This window comes from Paracoccidioides lutzii, assembly GCF_000150705.2.
Source record: "Paracoccidioides lutzii Pb01 unplaced genomic scaffold supercont2.36, whole genome shotgun sequence".
Taxonomy (NCBI): domain Eukaryota; kingdom Fungi; phylum Ascomycota; class Eurotiomycetes; order Onygenales; family Ajellomycetaceae; genus Paracoccidioides; species Paracoccidioides lutzii.
In genome coordinates, this window is record NW_015440982.1 from 181,146 (window position 1) to 201,888 (window position 20,743).

Consider the following 20,743-nt stretch of genomic DNA (forward strand, 5'->3'; position numbering starts at 1 on the left):
AGAAGGCAAAAAGCCTTCCCACGGGTCCTTGCAGTCTGTTGATACTGCCTCAATATATTTTAAAGCAGGGATGGAGTCTGCATGTATGCACGTTATGCGTACATATGTGGATGTCTTTACCCGCATGCTTACAAGGTTTCGTTTAAATTTAGCTGATATTCCCTCGGTTTAATTTAAAGAAAATGGAACAAGACAAACAAAATCCTGAAATGGAGGGAAAGAAAAAGAAAAACCATGGCCCCTCTATGTCTGGCTCTATCTATTCAGATGCTTTATATACAGTCTCTATAAAACCCTGACATCAAGCTGAAAAGGAAAAATGAAACTAACAAAATGAATAAATGACATGCCCAAAAAGCAGGAATCAAAAATTTTGCTACGTCATTATTTCAAGTATCTCCCGTCGTAATTCATCAAGCACATGGCCTGCCTCAGCCCTACTGATTCGATCACTCCGGCTAAATATCCCAACATCCAGTGCATTATCTCTAATTGCAGCTTCCACGTCGATACCCGGCTGTTTGGTAACATGCGATTAGCGACAGAACCTCCCGAAAATGAAAAAAAAAAAATAAAAATAAAAAAATAAAATAAAATAAAAAATAAAAAATGAAATAAAACCGCCTTCAATGTGAAAAGAGAGTGTATCGGATTGTACTCACCATGAAAATATCCGGATATGTGCCATTCGACATTGGATGTTCGTCATGTCCCCCTCGCTTGTTGTCATGATAATTCCCATAGTTTTTATTTCCATTGGGTCTCGGGATGCCAGTGAGCCTTTGCTCTTCGTTGCCATTCTCCAAAACTGCATCAGTATCGCCACCGTCGTCGCCAAAACAATAATCACAACTATTGACATTAACCTTCCCTTCCTCTAACGTGGCGAACTTAACTGCCCTTTCTGTAAACGCCGAAGAACCGCCTCCTCCATGGCCTTCTATCATTTCTGTTGTATCGGGTAGCTTAATAAAGTTCACAAACGTATCCACTCTCACCCCAGTCCAATCTGAAATCTCGATCAATGACACACACGAATTCTCCACCCGGCCAACCTCATGCAAGTCGCGTTGTATGGTTTGGGCCATGTCGAATATTGTCCGTTTTCCATTACCCTCAATAGAAATGCGGAGGGGAACAATGTTGAGCGTCGGTGCAATTAGCTGTGGAAGGCCGTCGAGGGAATGTGAACGATTGGCTAGGTAGACACCGATGACCAGATTTCTAGGTATTTTAATGGTGTTAAGGTTTGATGGTATGATGTTGGATGCGTGGACTTTGGCATAGATGGCCAAGAACAACGCTTGCACACTGACGCCATGAACACGTCCGAGTTTCTCGAGCTTGTTAATGTCTTTCACAAAGGATTTGCAGTAGATTTGTATCATATCTACGTTCATTGGTGGGTTGAGATTCGGAGGTTGTATTCGTTGTTGCTCCATATCGATGTCGGCAGCGAGATATTTTTTCCAAAACATTTCCCGCATCTGTATTGGGGATTTGATGTGCTGATAGACTATCAGCTCTGAGATGTCAACTTTACAGGAGACTTGACGGTTTTTGTTTGGGCTGGCGCAAAAGGCCGCAAGCATATTGATCATTCGGGGCAGACTGATAGCATCGTACAGGGCATGATGGATATGGAGCATCAATATCGTTTCCCCGAGGCATTGTGAAGCATATAGTGTCACTGGTACTCGGTTGCTAGAATGGACGCCGAGATGTCTGATTTTCTGAGTTTTCAAATCTTTCTGCCATACGATGGGATTGATCACATCCTTAAGCACTACTTGTAGATAAGGTAGAGACCGCTTCCCTGTACGTATGAACTGCGTTCGTAGGATCGGAAGCTTTTCAGTTAAACTCGTCCAGGCTATCTCGAGTGCGTCCTTAGCTATCGCTGCTCCTTCGGCGCGGTAGAAAAAGCAAGGATAGAAAAGTTGCCCGTTCGAGTTGACGTGCACATTTAGCATATATACCTGTCCCGCGGTGGCCAGCATAACTTTTTCGATATTATCAGGGTTAAACCCTTGGGTCTGCAGAAGCGCTGGTGTATTTACTTCTTCCAGTGTCATCCCCAGTACTGCAGAGTGGCCTTCTAGGGGATATTCATCTTCGTTTGACCTGGCCACACGCGCCATGCGGGGAATTGTTCCGGATCTCAACATATCACTTACAGAAAGTATAATATTTTTCCTCTTCAACAGCGCAGCTATTTTGATGGCGCTGATGCTGTCCAAGCCAAGATGGAAAAGTGTTGTATCTCTAGTGATTTCCTCAATTGGGATATTTGATACTGAAGACAAGACCAGTCGAACTTCCTGTTCTAGAGGAGAGAACACCATGTCAGCTTGCTTGGTATTATTAAAATCTTTGTCTTCGCAATCATCCTGCTCTTGAAATACAGGACACTGGATGATCGACATGCCGTAATCGTTGAAGTCGATTGTTCTACTGTCAGGGTGTCTGAAGATGTTGTCAAACACAAAATTGACCCTATCGAGGAGCTTGGAGACATCTGACTCCCCCAGCACGGTATCCCTACAAGCAACACGCCACAGTATGGAATCACTAATTTCTTCCATTTCAATGCATACCGGATACTCAACATCAGCATGCCCTCCAACAGACTTGTACAACGGCTCTTGCAAGCTCATATCTCGAGCTGGTTTTTTCTGAAAGATGAATAGGGTATCAAACAAAATTTGACCACCGAAACCTAATACTTGCTTTGCAGTTCGCAAAGGGATGTGCTGATACTCAGAGATAGAAACTAATGTGTCCTGAACATATCTCAGCATGTCTGACCGGCTACCGTGCAAGACGATACGGACAGCCACTGAATTCATCAACGGAAACATTATTTGCTCCGCATTGGTGTCTTGGATATCTCTTCCCGCCAGGACCGTGCCGAAAACGACATCCAGTTTTCTCAAGTAGCCAGCGAGTACAAGAGCCCAACATGTCAATCCGAGTGCTTGAAGCGTGACACCTTGTGCCTTGCAAAATGAGATGACCCCCAGTCGCGAAATACCGAGAACCTTCTCCTTCCGATGGACCTTTGACCCATCTTTTCCCGCATCCATCTGCTTCGGGAAAGCAGATGGACGAACTCCAGTAAGAGCTCCTTTCCAGAATTGTAAGCCCAGCTCGCTGGTCGAGTTCAAAATGCGGCCTAGAACTTTGTCGCACGATTCCCTAATATATGGGTTTTGACCATAGTAATAGGTCGCGATATCCCTATGGAGAAGATCTAATGACCAACCATCGTACATAGCATGTGGCATAGAGAGGGACATTAGCCTTTTGCCCCCCGAGTTTGCCGAGCTCAGCACTTGGATCTTCAGGAGAGGTCGCTTCGCGGAACCCAATGCAATTGCTTCTTGCCGTTGCGCTTCTAACACAGTATCAAGCGGTCTTCCAGCGATATCGATCACGCTCCAGTTTATTGGAATCCCAGGAGCATGGACCAATTGAGCATAAGTAAACGGAAACCTTGGGTTAGAAACCTCAACGAAAGAAGTTCTTAAGATTGGGTTGAGGTCGACGATCTTCTGCCAAGCCCTTTTTAGTATATCGATATCCACATTATCCTTGATTTCAAGCAGATCATGATTAAAGTAGCGTTTAAAATCAGAAACGACCATTTCTGCGACCATTGCTTCTTGGAGAGGCGATGCCGGCAGGATTCTTTCGATACCAGCTAGATCCCATTCATCTTTTTCAAAATAATGGCGAAGTTCTGATTCCAGGGTTTCTAACGATGTTTGGAGTTCGTCTATTCCGTTCTGATCGCTAGATTCTGCATGATACATGATGTTTTTAATAGTTCGTCCGCGCATAATTGAAGTAACCGAAAATCTCATCCCAGCTTTTGTTAGACAGGAAGACAGTTTGATGGCGTCAATGCTGTCCAATCCAACTTCAAAGATAGAAGTGGTCTCCTGAATAGTGAGAACATCAACATTGGCAAGTGAAGCAATCTCTTCACGAAGGCGAGACGCCATAAACGTCCATTCGAAGGAAGAAAGTGAGCTATTTGAACTGTATCCAACAGTGACTGGTTCGACATTATCACCACTATCGACAGTTATGTTCTTAGCGAGATCGGATCCGCGAGCAGCAGGATATACTCTGCTTGACGGATCATCCAGGAAGTTAACCAGTACATCACGGAACTGCAAGGTGAGTTGCTGTGCAGTTTCAAAGGTAAGAATACCAGCCTGTGCGACAAGTGTTATTGCAAGAGAGCCATCATGGTTCCGTTGTACCTCGAAAGCCACTGGATAGTCTGATCTCGCCTGAGAAGCTTTTAAGGTCCACAGTGAGTCTGCCGAACCAAGGGATTTGCCGGGTTCTCGTTGGAATACGAACAGATTGTCAAACAGTGGCGTTCCACCTCGTTGCGGTAACCATTTCATAATCTCCCTAAGAGAAGTGTGTTGATGCTGGAGCGTGGAAACATAATATGCGTGACAGGATCGCACCAAATCAGCCATGGAAAAATTACTTGAGTTTGAAACGCTGCAGGGAAGAGTATTGAATAGCGGTCCAATGACGTCTTCAGCACCCTTCATATCAAGTGCTCTTCCTGATACGACGATACCCACGACTGGTACAAAACCGACATGGCTTTCCAAGACACGGAGCCAACAGGCTAAGAACACTGCCTGCTCCAATACATCTAGCTTTCGTCTTAAAGCCTCAAGATTTCCTTCACTTCCAATCTCCAGGGTTGCAGCTATCGAATAATCTCCTTGTGCTCCAATTGTAAATGGTAAGGGCTTTGGAGGTCCATTGAGATGTCTAAGCCAGAATTCCTTCGCTCCGGGTGTTTTGCAGAAAGGGCCTTTAATCAAACATTCAAGATAGGATGGCATTTCCGGTATATTATCGTTGTCGACATATGCTTGCGAAACCAGATTTAGCAAAAGAGGTAGAGAGTTCCCATCGTATAACCCGTGGAAAATGTTCAAGCACATCCATCTCCTTGTCGGCCCTATCACTATACCGACCTCCCAAACCCTTCCGGTAAGGTTAGAGGGTTCGCTACACCACTGCTTGTATTGACCGTTGGAAATATTTTCAACTTCAATGTCATTCGAGACGATCAATTCAAACCACGGGAAATCATCTTCTTTGAGGATGGCTTGGCAATAGCATCCAGCGGCTAGTGGAAATTTTGTGCGGAGTATCTGCAGAGCACGCTGAGCGCTGAGCCACGCAGTTTTTAGGCGAGAGATATCGACAGTCGTCGCCAGCTCAAAATTGAAGCTTGTGAAGTATAAAGGCTTTTGGCTCTCCAGAAATCGATATATCATTCCTTCTTGTAGCGGCGTGCATGGGACCACCCCTTCAATGGATGATAATGGAATCTTGAGCTTTTGTGCAACTGGAGCAAGATTTCTATGGGCGAAGGCTGCAACCTGTTGTTTGGATTCCTGATGCTGCGTTCTTTGAGCAGAGTTATCTACTCCTGTGCGGCCTAGGGCATTAGCGAGTGCTATGAAAGTCGGATCTATAGTTTGTGTTAGTGAAAGCATAGAATTGAAAAGGTGCGTTCAGTTTGAAGTTACGGACTTTTCATTAACACAGATGGTTGAGCAGACTCAAATCCGGAGTCTCTCAAGAGCCTCGAGAAGGCGATGGTAGAAATGGAGTCTAGACCAAGTTCAAATATGCTCGACGATGGCGAGATTGTGGAAAGATCGACTCCCGTCATTTTGGATGCGAGAGCCATTACCGTATTTGTATCTTTAAACATGATCTGTGAATGGTTCCAAGACCAAGAAGATAACCGTTGCATCTCTTCAAGCGTCATATCGTCATATAATACTTTTAGCTCCCGCTGGTCTATTTTATTGTTCGCATTTAGAGGTAAAACTGTAACTGGTATGATATGCGTGGGAATCATATATCCTGGAAGCATTTTATGACATGCCTGATGTATCTTGGCAAGAATAGTATCCATTCTGCGGTCGAAATCGATTCGCGAGGTCGGTTTGCCGAATCGTTTCGACGCAGTCGTGGCAAAAAAAGATATAAGCTGCTCTTGGGATTGGCTTGAATGCTTTAGAACCATGGTTACTACTTCTCCCACCGCCGCGGCGGAATCCGAAATAACTTTATTGATCTCCCCTATTTCAAGGCGCTGGCCGCGCAGCTTGACCTGGTCATCAATGCGTCCAAGAAAGCAAAAGCTTCCGTCATGGAGGAGACGGACAAGATCTCCAGTACGATAGACCCGTTCGCCTATTTCGTCAACATATTGAAACTTTTGTTGCGTCAACGCAGGTCTATTGAGATACCCACGACTTACAAGTGCTCCTGAGACGCAAAGTTCCCCAACCCCGCCCCGCAGGACTGGTAATGTAGTTCCCGGCTTGAACACAAAACTACCAACATTATCAAATTGAGGACCAATATTTGACGGTTTGCCATTTCGTGGCACTCGAGGAAACATTGTGCAGCCGATAGTTACCTCCGTAGGGCCATATCCATTATATATCACTCTGTACTCCCCCCAGGCTTCAAGGATTTCCTGCTTTAGCTGCTCTCCACCTGTGATAAAAACCCCTCTACAGAGCGAGGGAACGTCCTTCGGACTAAGCAACCGCGCCAAACTGGGTGTCAGGTCGATATGAGTGACCTCAAGGTCTCGAATAGTACCCGCTATATCTTCAAATAATGTGTCCCTGGGGCAGGAGGTGACGCATATTCCAACACTCCAACTCCAGTATTGCTCCAAAACACTGACATCGAAATGGAAGGAGGCAAACTGCAACCACCGGGACGTCTGATCCCAGTGACCGTTGAATAATCTCTGGAATGAGAGCATCGCCTGGATAACATTTTCATGTGTAATCTCGCAGCCTTTCGGAGTTCCCGTTGTTCCAGATGTGTACAGGCAGTAGCAACTGTCTTGCGGTCGTATCTCCTCCTCTAATATAGGAGGATGTGATGGAATGTCATCTAGAATACCAGGAGCGTCCAATATCAAAACTGGCAGTCCCTCCAACTCATCTTTCTTATCCGATGTGGAAAGCAACAACTTGGCACCCGAATCGTCGAAAATGAACTTCTTCCGAGCCACAGGAGCCCCTGGATCGAGAGCGACATAGGCGCAGCCAACTTTTAAAATGGCTAAGATAGCGAAATAAGCTTCGGGGCACTTATCGAAGCAAATACCAATCAAATCTCCGCGAAAAACTCCGTTCTTTTGCAGTAGGTTGGCATATCTATTACTGCCGTCGTTGAACCCCTTGTACGTCCACTTTTGTTTAACAAGCTTTCCGTTACCAGGGGCTCTAGAAGCAAATTCAAGAGCAATCTTTAACGGGAAATCTCGAGCCTGAAATTCGACAAACTGGTGCACCAACTTAACGGGAGACGGGATTTTAGGTTCCTTCGCCGGGATGGCCGATAGGAGATCTTTGTTCTCCAGGACTGTGAAATATGTGCAAGGTGAATCGGGATAGAAGATAGTATCAACCAAAAGACCATCCAACTGTCTTAAGAGAATATCAGCTTGTTCTTTAGGTAAAATGTCAGTCTCGAAAGTCAGTTGGAACTCGAGCATCCCTCCCACTGGTATTAGTTCGATGGATATTGGATACTATTTTTTAGGTTAGCAAATATTCAACTAACCAAGCTGGGATATATCCCTACATCAGTTCTAGCTTCTTCATTGTAAACCTTCCAATTTTCGTTCGTGGTTGTTGCCAGATGCTTTTGAAACACAAATATTGTATCGAAAAGTGATGATCCTGATCCTGCCCATTGGCGAATCTTTGACAAGGGGGTAAATTGGTATTTTACTAACGACGCATCTAGTTTCATAATGCGCTTTAGCAGATCCCCATTAGAACCCTCGATACTATACGATGAAGGGACAGTAGTAAGACACGGGAACACTGCTCTCTCCGCTCCTTCGATTGTGCTTCTTCCAGAAAGCACTAGTCCACATGTAACTCTACTCTCTCCTGTGTAAGATGAAAGTACTCGAGCCCAAGATGCTTGTCCAGCGGCGTGAAGGGTGACGCCAGCCATTTTGCAACCTTCCTGCAGAGACTTGAGAGATTCGGAGCATTTCCTAACTAACACATTTATTTCCTTCTTCTGATATAGAGGATTCATATCAGGGAATTTCGTAGCAGGTAGATCGTTTCCCAATTCTTTCCAAAAGGTTTCACATTTCAAATCCTTACACGTCTGGATACTTGCAGATATAATAGAACGCTGAATTGGTAAAATCGGAATTGCTGGAGCCAATATCTCTCCCCTAAGTAATCCAGAAAGATCCGAAAGTAGCAATCTTAGAGAGTGTGCATCGTACAGAGAGTGTAGAGCCGAGAATTGGATTAACAGATGCGATCCGCTTTGCTGGAAAGATACCTGCCATGGCGGTTGATGAAGTTGTAAAAAGGTATTTTTGGCCATTCGCTGCCTGTCCGAGAATCGCTCATCTCCATGAATTGCCAGCTCTGCCCTTTCAGCCCACGGAGGCAGAAACGCCCCTCTTTTATAAGTAATCATTGCGAATGGAAATTCATCGTCATCCACATGGACAAAACCTGCTCTAAGAATCTCATGCTTTTCAGCTAAGGTATACCATGCTTTCCGGAGAGTTTGGGAATCTAGAAGAACAGTTGATTCAAGTACTAGGTGATTAAAGTACAGCCTGCCTTCAGACTGGGTGAACAAAGCCAACATCCCTGATTGTACAGGGGTACACGGACGAATTGACTCTAAGCATGTCTCTGGTAATCCTAGTTTATGGCAAACGGGTAACCAGTGGCGGTCTCTAAACGACTCAAAGTCGAAGGATACAATACCTTTATCGCCATTGCCTTTCTGTCGGGAGAAGAGTGACGCGAGTTCGCTCACAGAAGGGTTCTAAATACCCGTTAGCCAATTTTTAAGAACGAGGGGCTGAAAGAAACTTACCTCAAGAATGTCGTTCACGGATATGTCGTGTCCGAGGGCTTTAAATTGACCAGAAATTTGAACGGCGTTTATACTATCAAGGCCCAATTGGAATATTGTGGTGTGAGGCTTAATGTTCGCCAGCTCAATTTTTGATAAATTCGATAACACTTTTTGAACTTGTCGGATTTCGGAAGCCAATGTCTCAGAAGCTGAATTCAGTCCCACGTCCTTGCTGAAGATAGTCCCATTAGCATCTCCAACAGCTTCCGTTAGACGCCGGCGGTGTTCATATATAAACGATGGAAGACCAAGCCCAACAACACTTGAATCCATAGCTCTACCAAATGGGTAGAGAAGAATATGATGAATAAGCTCCATGAAACTACCAAGCATAATATCCATATCTTTTGGAACGAAATACGAATCATCGTAATGTAAAGTTATACGCAATACATCAAATTTGTTGTCGGGAACGACCTCTGACACAAGGGGTATATCCATATCTCCTTTTTCTTCAACCAGACTCCATAGCTTATCATTTAACGGGCGAGGACAACTTTGTAGAAGAACCAAAGTATCGAAAAGTAGAGAAGTTGTTCTGCCAAATTGAGATTGTAAACGACGAAGCGAAGTTAACTGATAAGGCATCACATCTGCATTATATTGCTGTAAGGTCTTGGCAAGATCTAGGTTCACTGTGTTTGCATGCGCTTTAATTCGTATCGGAAGAGTGTTGAGACATGGACCAATGATGTGCTCAGCTCCATCAACAGGGATGCTTCGGCAATTAAATACGTTTCCGAAGCAAATATCAGATGTTTCAGTATAGCAAAACAATAGCTTTGCCCATGCCGCTTGTACTAAACTGAGGAGAGTGATTGACATGTTTTTACATGTTTCCACAACCTTGTTAAGAGATATATTGAAATCAGTCTCGACAGATCGAAATTTCCGTAATCCATGGGTATCAGTGCGAGATTGAAGGTTAAGCAAATGAGACGGCGAAAGATCAGAGAGATGGGAATTCCAGAATCGGTCAGTTTCTTCTATATCCATGCTAACCATTTGCTCGAGGTATAAATCGAAAGGAATCACTGGTGGTAGGTCTATTCCAAACGAAACATGCTCGACTTCACACAAAAGCTGCGCCATGGCCTCCGCATCATACAAAGCGTGATGGATTAGAAACATAAGTAGCATTTTGTTACCTTCATTAGCGATTCGAAATACCACAAATGAATAAGGTACGATATTTTCCTTGCTGTTCGTGAGTTCAAGCTCCTCGTCCTCAATACGATCATGAAGTTTGTCGGTTGCTGTAATAAGTTCCTTCCATGGAAGATCTATGGATTCCAAAACAATCTGAGCAAAGGAAAACCGAGCATCGTCTGTAGAGGTGAAATACGACCGAAGAATGTCGTGCCTCCGAACCATTGTGTCCCAAGCGTATTTTAGTTTGGCAACATCTCTAACCTCGAAAAGGAGCCTGTTATAGTAAGCCATGTGCTTGTCGGTGCTTCTTCGCATAAGCATTGCTTCTTGCAACGGCGTACACGGCAATATTTTTCGAATTTGGCCTCCAAACCTTTCGGCACCTTTTCGTACTCGTTCCTTAAACTCAGCGGATAATAGTTCATGGATATTTGGTGTGCTCTTTTTCTTCCTTAGTTGGTTATTGCATTCGCTGTACTTCTTCGAAAGCCGATATACGGTGTTGTGTTTCATTATAGTTGAAACATCTACCTGTCCAAGCCCATTTACATTTAAATTTCTCGACAAAGTTATCGCCGAGATAGAATTAAGCCCGAGGCTGTAAAATGAGGTGTGAAGCGCGATATCTGTTAATGGGGTTTGAGTGACTTTAGCCACGGCTTCAGCGATTTTCATCTCAACATGTGAAAACATTCCTTTATCGCTGAGTGCTTCAATTTCAGAGGACGACAGGTGCAGAGCTTCTGGGTCTAAACCCTGGAAATGTTTGAGCAACTCATCCTTATCAGTTTTTCCAGATGTCGTCATCGGTATGGCTTGAATCGGGATAAGCATGGATGGAACCATATAGCCTGGAAGTATAGCTCCAATGTGGTCAAACAGTTGAAGTATTTTAGAGTGATCTTCAAAAGTTGAAAAGTTGCTCCCATGTTGCAATGCCGGCACCCAAAAGGATATCAACTGCTGTTTTTCGTTAAACGCATCTCCGGTAATCAATGTCGTGCAGTCGCTAACTTCCGGGTCCTGTAATAGAGCACGATTAATCTCGCCGAGTTCAATACGTTGGCCCCGTAGTTTAACTTGATCATCCCTGCGTCCAGTAAATACTAATGATCCATTAGAAAGCATGCGTCCAAAGTCACCGGATCTGTATATTCTCCCGTATTGCGGATGGCAAATAAATTTACTCCTTGTGAGATCAGGCATGTTGAGATATCCGCACCCCTATTCAACCGTTAGCGTAATAAATATATTAGAAATAATTACTTACCACTTGCTCACCACCAAAGCAAAATTCACCAACTGCACCTCTGGGTAGCAATGTAAAGCCTTCCTCTCCTGAAATGACAAATGCAGAGGTGTTTTTCAATGGCCGGCCAATGTTGTTGATCAAGTCGGTGGGTTTCAGATCAGGTTGCACTGTGCAAATATTCGTGGTTTCGCTTGGGCCGTAACCTGCTCAGGAATTCATATCAATAAACACTGATCCACGCAACTGGGAAGCTTGTGGATGACCAGAGATAGACTAAAATTTACCTTGATAAACCCCCCTCCCAGCCCAACATTTAAAAACCTTTTCCGTCATTGCTTCCCCAGCGGTAACTAAAAATTTGACTTTTGGAATATTGTCGGGATTGAGAAGGGACGCAACAGTCGGGGTAAGGCTGAGGTGAGTAACATTCATGGCACGAATGACTTGCTCTATATCTCGGAATAAAACATCGTTGATTGCTGAACATAACGTCATACCCCTGGTGAACGAATAGAATATTTCGAAAACAGAAACTTTCAAGTTGTTAGTGAGAATAGTAGGTCCTCTGCGGCACTGACTAATAACTAACCATCAAAAGCATGAGAACATGATTGAAGTAATTTCGAACCAGGCGGGTTGGGGTATATTTCTGACAACACCGCAATATTGCTTTGCAAATTGTGGTGCGAGATGAGAACTCCCTTTGGTTTACCCGTGCTCCCTGAAGTAAAAGTGCAATAGGCAACTGACGAATCAGAAACCTCGACTTCAGGTCGACTCCCTGGGAGGTCATCAAAATTGATGTTATCGATGGCTATGATCTCTGAAGTCCTTATATTCCGTAACTTGGATATCAGAGAGGAATCAGTGACACAAAACGAACATTTCGTTTCATTTATAATTGTGTGAACACGGTTAACGGGGGTTTGCGGCGTGATCGGAACATAACCACAACCGGCCTTCATTACTGCTAGGATGGCGACGTATAGATTGATGGATTTTTCCAGGAACATAGAAACGAGGTCATTTGGCGAAAGTCCACAGGAGCGAAGGTAATTAGCTATTTGATTCGAGCGGATGTCCAGACCACCATAGGTCAGTTTTGTTATGCTTGTTGTACCTAGATATGGATCAAAAGCGTCCAGAAACTCGATTGCCACTTTTTCTGGATCTCTGCTGGCAATTTTTTCCACACCATCCGCCAAGCCCGGTAAGTCTGACTGTTTCATAAAATTAGGATTCCCAATAGATAACGTAGAGTTAGGTAGGTAGTCGTTAATATTTCTCAAAAGCAACTCTGGGGTATTGATAAAAATTAACGCAAGCTGCTCTATCTGGTAAAGAAAAATATCGACCTGGCTATCCGGAAGAATTGATTGTTGAAAATTGGCTCTCGCAGCTACATTATCCCCCTGGATTTCAAGCTCAAGAGTCATGATAAATTCCAGGAAATCTCCGGTCTTGATTTCTGTAACCAGTGGGGAATGTGGTTTTACTCCGCGTATGGTCTCCTGCCAAACAAACAGACTATCAAATAGGGAGACACCAGGATCAATTCCAGAAGCCTGCTTTATATCAGACAGGGGCAAGAAGTCATATTTGAGGGACTTTCGATTTAAGTTATGGATTGCTCCAATGAGATCGCGAACGGTGCGCAACTGGTCCAGGTTAAATCTCATTGGGATTGTTGTCATACAAGGTCCTATGATATTTTCAATATCGTTTATAGGACGGGTGCGTCCAGAGGAGACAAATCCGAAAATAGTGTCAAGATTCCCATTGTATGCACTGAGGAGATAACCAAACGCAGCCTGAAATATCGCCTGCCGACTAACACGAAGGGTTCGTACCGCGACATCAAGTTCTTGCACGTTGACTTTTAGGAGTCGTTGGGCAGTTCGAAGACCAAACAGAGTATCGGATGTATCCTGGAAGTTTGGCCAAGGGTTCGGTTTGATGCCCTCCAGCTGGTCTTGCCAATAGTTGATCGCACTTTCTCGGTCCTCCGAGCTGATATGAGTCAGGTAGTAGTCCGTAAATAATCGATATTGAGGCCGCGGTTTTATTGTCCTCGAGGATAATAGATCTTCAATATCATTTAAAATATGATCCCATGACCATCCATCGTATTGAGCGTGATGGATATGGACGAGCGCATGAACTAAGCCATCTGTCTCAGTGAAATCGATACGCAAAGGGCGTAATAAGCGGGATTCGATATTCAAGTGTTGGTCATATCTCAACTCGGATACTTCCTGAACCTGATCTTCCATCATTCTGCTCCAGATCACCTGGACATGAGGATTGCTAATGTGATCAGTCGGAATAAAACCAGATCTCAGGATCTCATTTTTTGATGCAATCTCATAAAATGCATTCTTAATATCAAGTATTCCGATCCCCCTGTGGAATTGTAACTCTATCCAATTAAAGTATGCCTTCGGATCCCTCACACTTTCTGAGAGCATGGCGATTTGAACAGGGCTGCAAGGAACGATGTCCACGTAATCGGCGGAATAACCATTTCTCTTTATGTCATCTAATACAGAGTTCACAACGACTTTCCAGTCATCAGACACGAAATTCCCCAAGGTTGTTGCCGGAGCCTCAGCATCATCGTGTTGACGGGAAAGGGATGATATTCCCTCAATGGAGTCAGCTTCTAGAATCCCCAGAACGTCGACATTTATTCCTGCATTTCGTAAAACGGAGGAGAGTTTGATTGCTTTAAGAGAATCAAGGCCGGCAGCGGCTAGACTAGCCGACTTACTGACGTTCGAATATAAAACACCTTCCACACATGAAGCTACGCTTCGTTGAATATCATCGTTGAACTCAGTGGCCGTAGTGTGTTGGGAATATCTCCGCGCAAGATAGTTGCTTTCCAGAGCTGCCTTGTCGACTTTCCCTGAAGGGAGCCGAGGAAGGTGATCCAGCACTTCCACATCTCCAGGCACCATAAATTTCGGTAACCAGTCTTGGCACATTCGAACTATGTCATGAATCCCTGCAAATGTTTTGTCCACCGACACAAATGCCACCAATATACCTTTTAATACACTCACTACCGCACTACAAATGCCCGGCACTTTGTAGATTACACGTTCGATCTCACCAAGCTCAATGCGTTGTCCTCTGAGTTTTATCTGACCGGCCGAGATTCTCCCTAGACATTCCAATTCTCCGGAGGGATGCAAGCGAGCTTTATCACCGGTGCGATATATTCTTCCATATATTGTAGTATCTAAAAAGGCCTTCCGAGTTTCTTCGTCGCGGTTCACATAACATTGCGCAAGCTGGTGACCACCAACTGCGAGCTCACCAACGTGACCAATCGGAAGAATTTTGGGCCCATCTCCCGGACAAAATGCGGGAGTCTCTAATGAAATAATAAAAGCCGAGACTGTCTGAAGTGGAACGCCGATATTTCCAACCCGTGAGTCTACTAGAACTTTCGGGGCAATAGTGCAATGGATGGAAGCTTCAGTCGGACCATACATCCCATAAAGGATGCCATCGTTATTTGGAGAGCCCCCAAATTCATCAACCACGCCTCTAGTTAACATCTCACCAATCGTTAGTAGAACTTTTAAACACGGAGCAGCAGCTCGTTTGTGGAGTAATTCTCTGGAAACAGTTGGGGTGAGCTCTGCAGCATCCACATCTAGCTCCGTTATGATTCCAGGGAGGTTACCCAACATTAGATTTCTATCGCACCCTACAAGAGTAGCGCCCCTGAACAAGGGAAAAAAAATCTCAAATATCGAGACGTCAAAGGTTGGAGAGGCGAACTGTAGGAACCTCTTGAATGATGGGATCCATTTATCATGGGCAAGTAATGCTTGGGTAGCTGCACGGTGAGAAACGGCAACCCCTTTTGGGAGACCGGTAGAGCCAGAAGTATATTCCAGATACGCGATGTCATCCGTATACACTTGAGGAAGTTGGACCTCTTCACTCTTGGATACATTCGGATCACCATCATCCACTGTGATGATATGGATAGTTCTGTCGAGATGATCAAGTCTGCTTGACAACGACTGTGTGGTTATGATAATGTCGGCACAGACATCGTTCGCGATAAAATTTACTCGTTCAGGTGGGGTGTCCAAACTAAGAGGACATACAGAAGCTCCTGCTTTCAAGATAGCCAGCCAGGCAACATAAAGGTGGACAGACTGGGGCAGGAGAAGTGGTATGACTGGATTTCGCTTGCTTGGAGTTGGAAGAGATTCCAGAGCGGCGACCAGCCGTAGAGACAATTTAGTTGAAGAGAAATGAAGTGATTCGAATGACAGGCTACTCCTTCTCCTATCGCTATTGAGAAATTCTATCGCTAAGTTGTTTTGGCATCCTTCCAATCGCACGAGATCATGAAGCAGGCTGGGTCCTGGTAAAAATTCTGGATTTGGGTTCAGGATGGACAAATCAGGTCTTATATCAACGTATCGGCAATTTCCAGGTTTCGATTCGAAATGTTGTTCATGTATGATTTCTGTCAATTGGCGTCCAATCTGGGTTAGATAACGGATGCTGGTGCATCGAGTCGATATTATTTTTCCGGCGGATCGATCGGAATCATATATAACGGCCAGATTGCATCCGGGCAGAGGAATTTTTGCCTGAGGTAGTAGTCAGCAAATGGTAATCTGAAAACGAGAGGATTTTGGTTGCAAATCTTGCATCAATGGTAAAAATCCCTGTAAAAGTCCCTTGGCCCTGTATATTTCCCTCCAGATCAATGGCCCGGAAATCCTTAGCAGCGAGATCTGCTTTAATTGCTTGTCCGTTAAAGCAAAAAACGGGGTTCTCATGGCCAGTAAAGGAATTAAGCAGGGAAGCCCATGAAAGGATGAGCGCGTTCACTGTCAACTGGCAGTTATCAACCTTCCAATCAACAGATGAGCTACTTGGCAACTCGTCCTGTCCGTAGTCGAGGTCAGGGAAGCTGGTGTACCTCTCCACCGGAGCAGTGTTCATTGTGCTTGGACTGTGATTGAATGAGCATAGTCGGTTGGCATATAACATTGAAGAATCAGAGAATTTATATCAGAGAATTTATTGGGACAAAGGGAATGTTGTGAAGTGGTATAAAATTGAAAATATGAATTGAAAATATGTGCCGGAATTATACTTTCGATGGCAAATCCTTGGCAAACGCGGGGAGTTCTTATAACTACTTAACAAGAATAAAGGCGAGAACTAAATATCCAGCCTCCTGTCTTGAGAAATGTATGTATTTTCAATTTCAATAAAAATAATAAAAATAATAACAATTGAGAGATAGGATATTTTTGCACGGTTTTCTCCCAGTCGATGATCTCTGTAGGCGAGATTCCTGCGACATGGTTCCGATGATCACCAGAACATTTAATTAAAACTAAATAAACGACGAGGATGGAGCCTCAATGTGTGGTAAAAACTTTGGCACGGTCACGGGCGTGAAAACAGCACACGAAACAAGAGGATATCCCGTGGAAGCATGGGGGCTCACTCACCTGAAATTTAGAAGCACTGCAGGACCCGATGGTATCAATGGTTTGACGAGGTCACAATCCATGACTGGCATAGGGGTCCGTTGGTGAGCTGGTAATACATCAGTGGGCATTACGTACCTAGGTATGTTGCATTTTTTCGGCCATATTTTTTATATAAAAAACTTTTTGCTAGACTTCCAAGGGTGCTCAATTGAGCTTCATGAAAGATTTAAACTGCCCATGGATGCTGCATCATAATTCTGTGGATACGGTTGTCGTTCGACTTGGGTGAGGACCGTGAGGCTGACGACAGCCTTGGCCTGAGGTCACGGCGCCGGGTCGGATCTAATCTTATCTCCTGTCTCCTGACTGATCCGAAACTTCCCACCCAATGGCCAGCGCCGAAGCCGGTCGAACTCCATGCCCTTAGTCAAGACAGGTACAAGCCCTCCCTTCTTTGGCCAGCCGTTGTAATATATAACAGCGGTCTCATTTGTCTCTTACACCGTATTCATGCGAGGGTTTCCGCTTGCTCTTCAAACACGACCATGCTTGAATCTTAAGCTCCCCACAGCCGGGCCCCCCATTTTTTCTTACGATAATTTCCCGTCATGCATCAAGAAGGGGCAGAGGAGAGCCCCTGCACGAGCAAACAAGCAAAAGAAATATAGATTTAAACATATCCTCCAGCATCCCAAAAGACCAAAATAGAAAGGAAAGTGTGAGATATATCAATCTATCTATATATATATGCATGTTATGACTTACAGCTTGTAAAAAAAAAAAAAAAAAAGAAAAAAAGAAAAAGAAAAAAGAAAAAGAAAAAGTGTGATAAAAAAGAGAATATGTAATGAAGTAGTTGACGAACTTAGGTATTCATAAAACAAACCTAAAACAAACCGTTGATATCAAAGACTGCCTAGACAGCATCGCCCCCTGCAATACTCCTATACACCATACCGGACCCGGTCCTATTCCTCCTTGACCTCGTCATGAGCGGCATATCGAACATGTTATTATAATTTACAACCTCTCCATCCAACATCGCACTCCCTGTATCTCTCTTGCCAAAATACGATGCACCGTCGCACCAAAAGTCTTTGCAATTCGTGACGATACCGCGTGAGAACGGATTTCTATTCCGACCCCCACCACGCCGCTCCAGTCCATCCTGAGCAGTGACCACGAAGGTATCCAGCCCCAGCAGCTTTTTCCATTGTGCTAAACAACCGTGGCTATGCCGGTGGGAAGGGGCCCGGCGATGTGGTGGTGTTGTCGCAGGTAGAATTGCCGGGTTCAGTCCTTGACCAGTAGCAGAAAGGCCTCTCATATCCACAGAAGTGGTTCCTGCTGTAATAGCGGATGCTGTGGCTTGCGACGCTGGGCTGGCATAGTTCAGGGTGTGGCCCCGCATATTTTCATACGTGGTCTGGTTCCGGGAGATCTGGACTAGCTGGACAAGACAGAGCATGGTAACCCATATCAGCTGCAGGCCAATCCATAACGTAAGGACAATGGTAAAAGTATCTCGAGTGACGATGCTACACAGAAATGAGGAAAGGATGTTACATTCGGCGTTGGATGGGGCGGGAATGGAGTCGATATCTGGACTTTCGTAAGTATTTATTTATTCCCATTTTCTGTGCTCCTAAATATTAGACTTACGTGCCAGCACTAGTTGTATAAATATGATAATGCCAATTTCCATGCTGAAGATATACAAAAAAAAATGGCGCAGGTTATTTGCGCCAACGCAATTGTCGATCCACGGGCAATGGCTAAAAGTTTTCCAATCAGTTGCTTTAATCAAAACAAAACTCAAACTGATGAAAATTTTGAATTATAGGACTTACTGGTCATGCTTTGATACGCATCGCTTGCAACGTCTACAATGTTTACTTCGTAGAGGCTTTCTAATCATACAGTATACACAAAAGTTGTCTTCGTCAAACTTCCAGAGCTCAAATAGGTCTGTTATCGTGTTCCTCTGTTGGTTTCTGCTTCCGAGTTTAGGGACATAGCCCGGATCCTCGAGCATGGAAATGCCATAAAAATATGCTGTCAAGCAGACAAATATCGCAAAGCAAAAGTTCAAAATCGGATGGGAAGAGTATGTATCTATTGCGAAGTATTAGCCACAAGCTTAAATCCTTTCCAAAAAATTGGTTTGGGTCTTACTTACTTGGGAGGACCTTGACCAACCAGCGGACGCCTACCCAAAATAGTGATCCAGCAAATACGCCAGCTAAGAACGGCTAATATAGAGAGATCGTGTTAGCATTGAATATATAGTCCGGGACCAATCAGTACGGCATGAGACAAAGTAAACCGATTTATGGGCGTTTTACGCCAAGAATAAACCTACCGTTCGTTGCAACACCCTGTACTCCGGAGGTCCCAGATTAGCAACCTGCTGTGCAATCCACTGCATGCCAAGAACAATCACGATGGTGGTGGGAACAGCAACATATATCACCATATTGCTGAGAGTGAAAATAGACAAAATGATAACAAAGAAGGGCCAAAAGAAGAAAAATTTCGAGGTGAACTGCTTCGTCCGTATAAAGTTGGTTAGACCGAATGGTAGAGCTCTAAGATTCCCCTCTCGATCATAACCACATTCATTTAGAGCCCGATGCCACACGTTCATCGTCTTCATTTCATCTGCCACTACTTCTGGCGTCTTGCCGTCTCGTGTCTTTGCAAATCGATCCGACCCGTACTCGATAATCTTCTGAACGCAAGCCGGGGAACCTTTCACCAATGCCCAGTGCAATGGTGACAATCCACCTTCGTCCACAGCGTTCACATTAGCTCCCCATCGTAGAAAGAGATCCACGCATGCCGGATAGCCCTTGTACGCTGCCCACATCAGGCCGGTATGGCCTTGAGGATCTGTCACGTCCACTGGGATTTCTTGGTGTAGGAGGAGGACGAGGAGAAACGCATTCCCGTCGATGGCAGCAAGATGTAATATATTATACCCTTGGATATCGGTCAACAGGGGATCTGCGCCATGCTGCAGAAGTAGGTTCACGATGTAATAGTGGCAGCGCTGAGCTGCCCACATAGCTGCTGTAGCTACGGACTCACCCCCTTTCGCATCCACCTCGGCGCCGGAGTCGAGCAAGAATTTGCAAAGGGCATATTGATTGTTTATTGCGGCCCACTAGAGGAAATCAGACGTTTAAATTGAAAATGTTAGCCTCCGATAGCCGTTCCAGTAAACTGTTTCTAATGATCTTAACCAAAAAACCAGACAAAGGCATCAGTATATGCACTCACATGCAACGGTGTAATACCCTCTTCATCTTTATATTTGGCATCATATTTCCCCTTTTCGAATAACCTTTGTATTGCCCCGATTTCTCCTAGCCTGGCCAGTTGCATGATATCCTCCTCAACAGGGATGGATGGGTTTGGGTGGGCAGTGCCGCCGTTGGCATCGTTTGGCCTGATGTCCTTTAATTCGAGGTCATTTTCTCGAGTCGAGAGTTTCGGCGGGGCAGCTGACGCCTTTCCAGTCGCAAGAGACGTGGAGCTGGAGTTTCTATCTATGAAGCTTTGAGAGTCGCGAGATGCTGATGAGGAGTGCATGGCTCATTCTTTCAAGTGGCCTACGGTAGGGAGAGCGGAGGAGGGAGAAATGCGGCGTGGAGCGGAATGACGGGCTGTTCTGTACTTCAGTTGAGAATGAGGACCATCTCGCCATTCGCATAAAGAAATAGAAAGGAAAAGGAGATATAATATGAAAGATATGGTTTGATTATTGGAGAGGGAGAGTTACTCTCCTGTTGTAGGTACGGGCTGCGTCCCGGAGAAATCTGAGGCTGTAATTTAAAAATATGAATTACGAGGCGGTTGAGATATGCGC

At 44.7% G+C, this 20,743-nt stretch overlaps 2 protein-coding genes across 2 annotated transcripts; both read right to left on the reverse strand.

Moving 5' to 3' along the window:
* Window positions 1–376: 376 nt before the first annotated feature.
* Window positions 377–16,372, reverse strand: PAAG_08527 (D-alanine-poly(phosphoribitol) ligase subunit 1; the record flags this gene model as incomplete). The annotated part of the gene is made up of 9 exons (XM_015846539.1): window positions 377–517; window positions 663–5,518; window positions 5,581–7,615; window positions 7,669–8,895; window positions 8,947–11,364; window positions 11,411–11,598; window positions 11,677–11,925; window positions 11,982–15,887; window positions 15,982–16,372. The coding sequence occupies 9 exons, from the start codon at window positions 16,370–16,372 to the stop codon at window positions 377–379; spliced, it is 15,411 nt and encodes a 5,136-aa protein (XP_015701203.1).
* A 1,416-nt stretch (window positions 16,373–17,788) lies between these two features.
* Window positions 17,789–20,466, reverse strand: PAAG_08528 (palmitoyltransferase AKR1; the record flags this gene model as incomplete). Its single annotated transcript, XM_015846540.1, has 6 exons — window positions 17,789–18,474; window positions 18,535–18,647; window positions 18,723–18,987; window positions 19,052–19,124; window positions 19,235–20,038; window positions 20,155–20,466. 6 exons carry the CDS (start codon window positions 20,464–20,466, stop codon window positions 17,789–17,791), a joined length of 2,253 nt encoding a protein of 750 aa, XP_015701204.1.
* Between the last annotated feature and the right edge of the window lie 277 nt (window positions 20,467–20,743).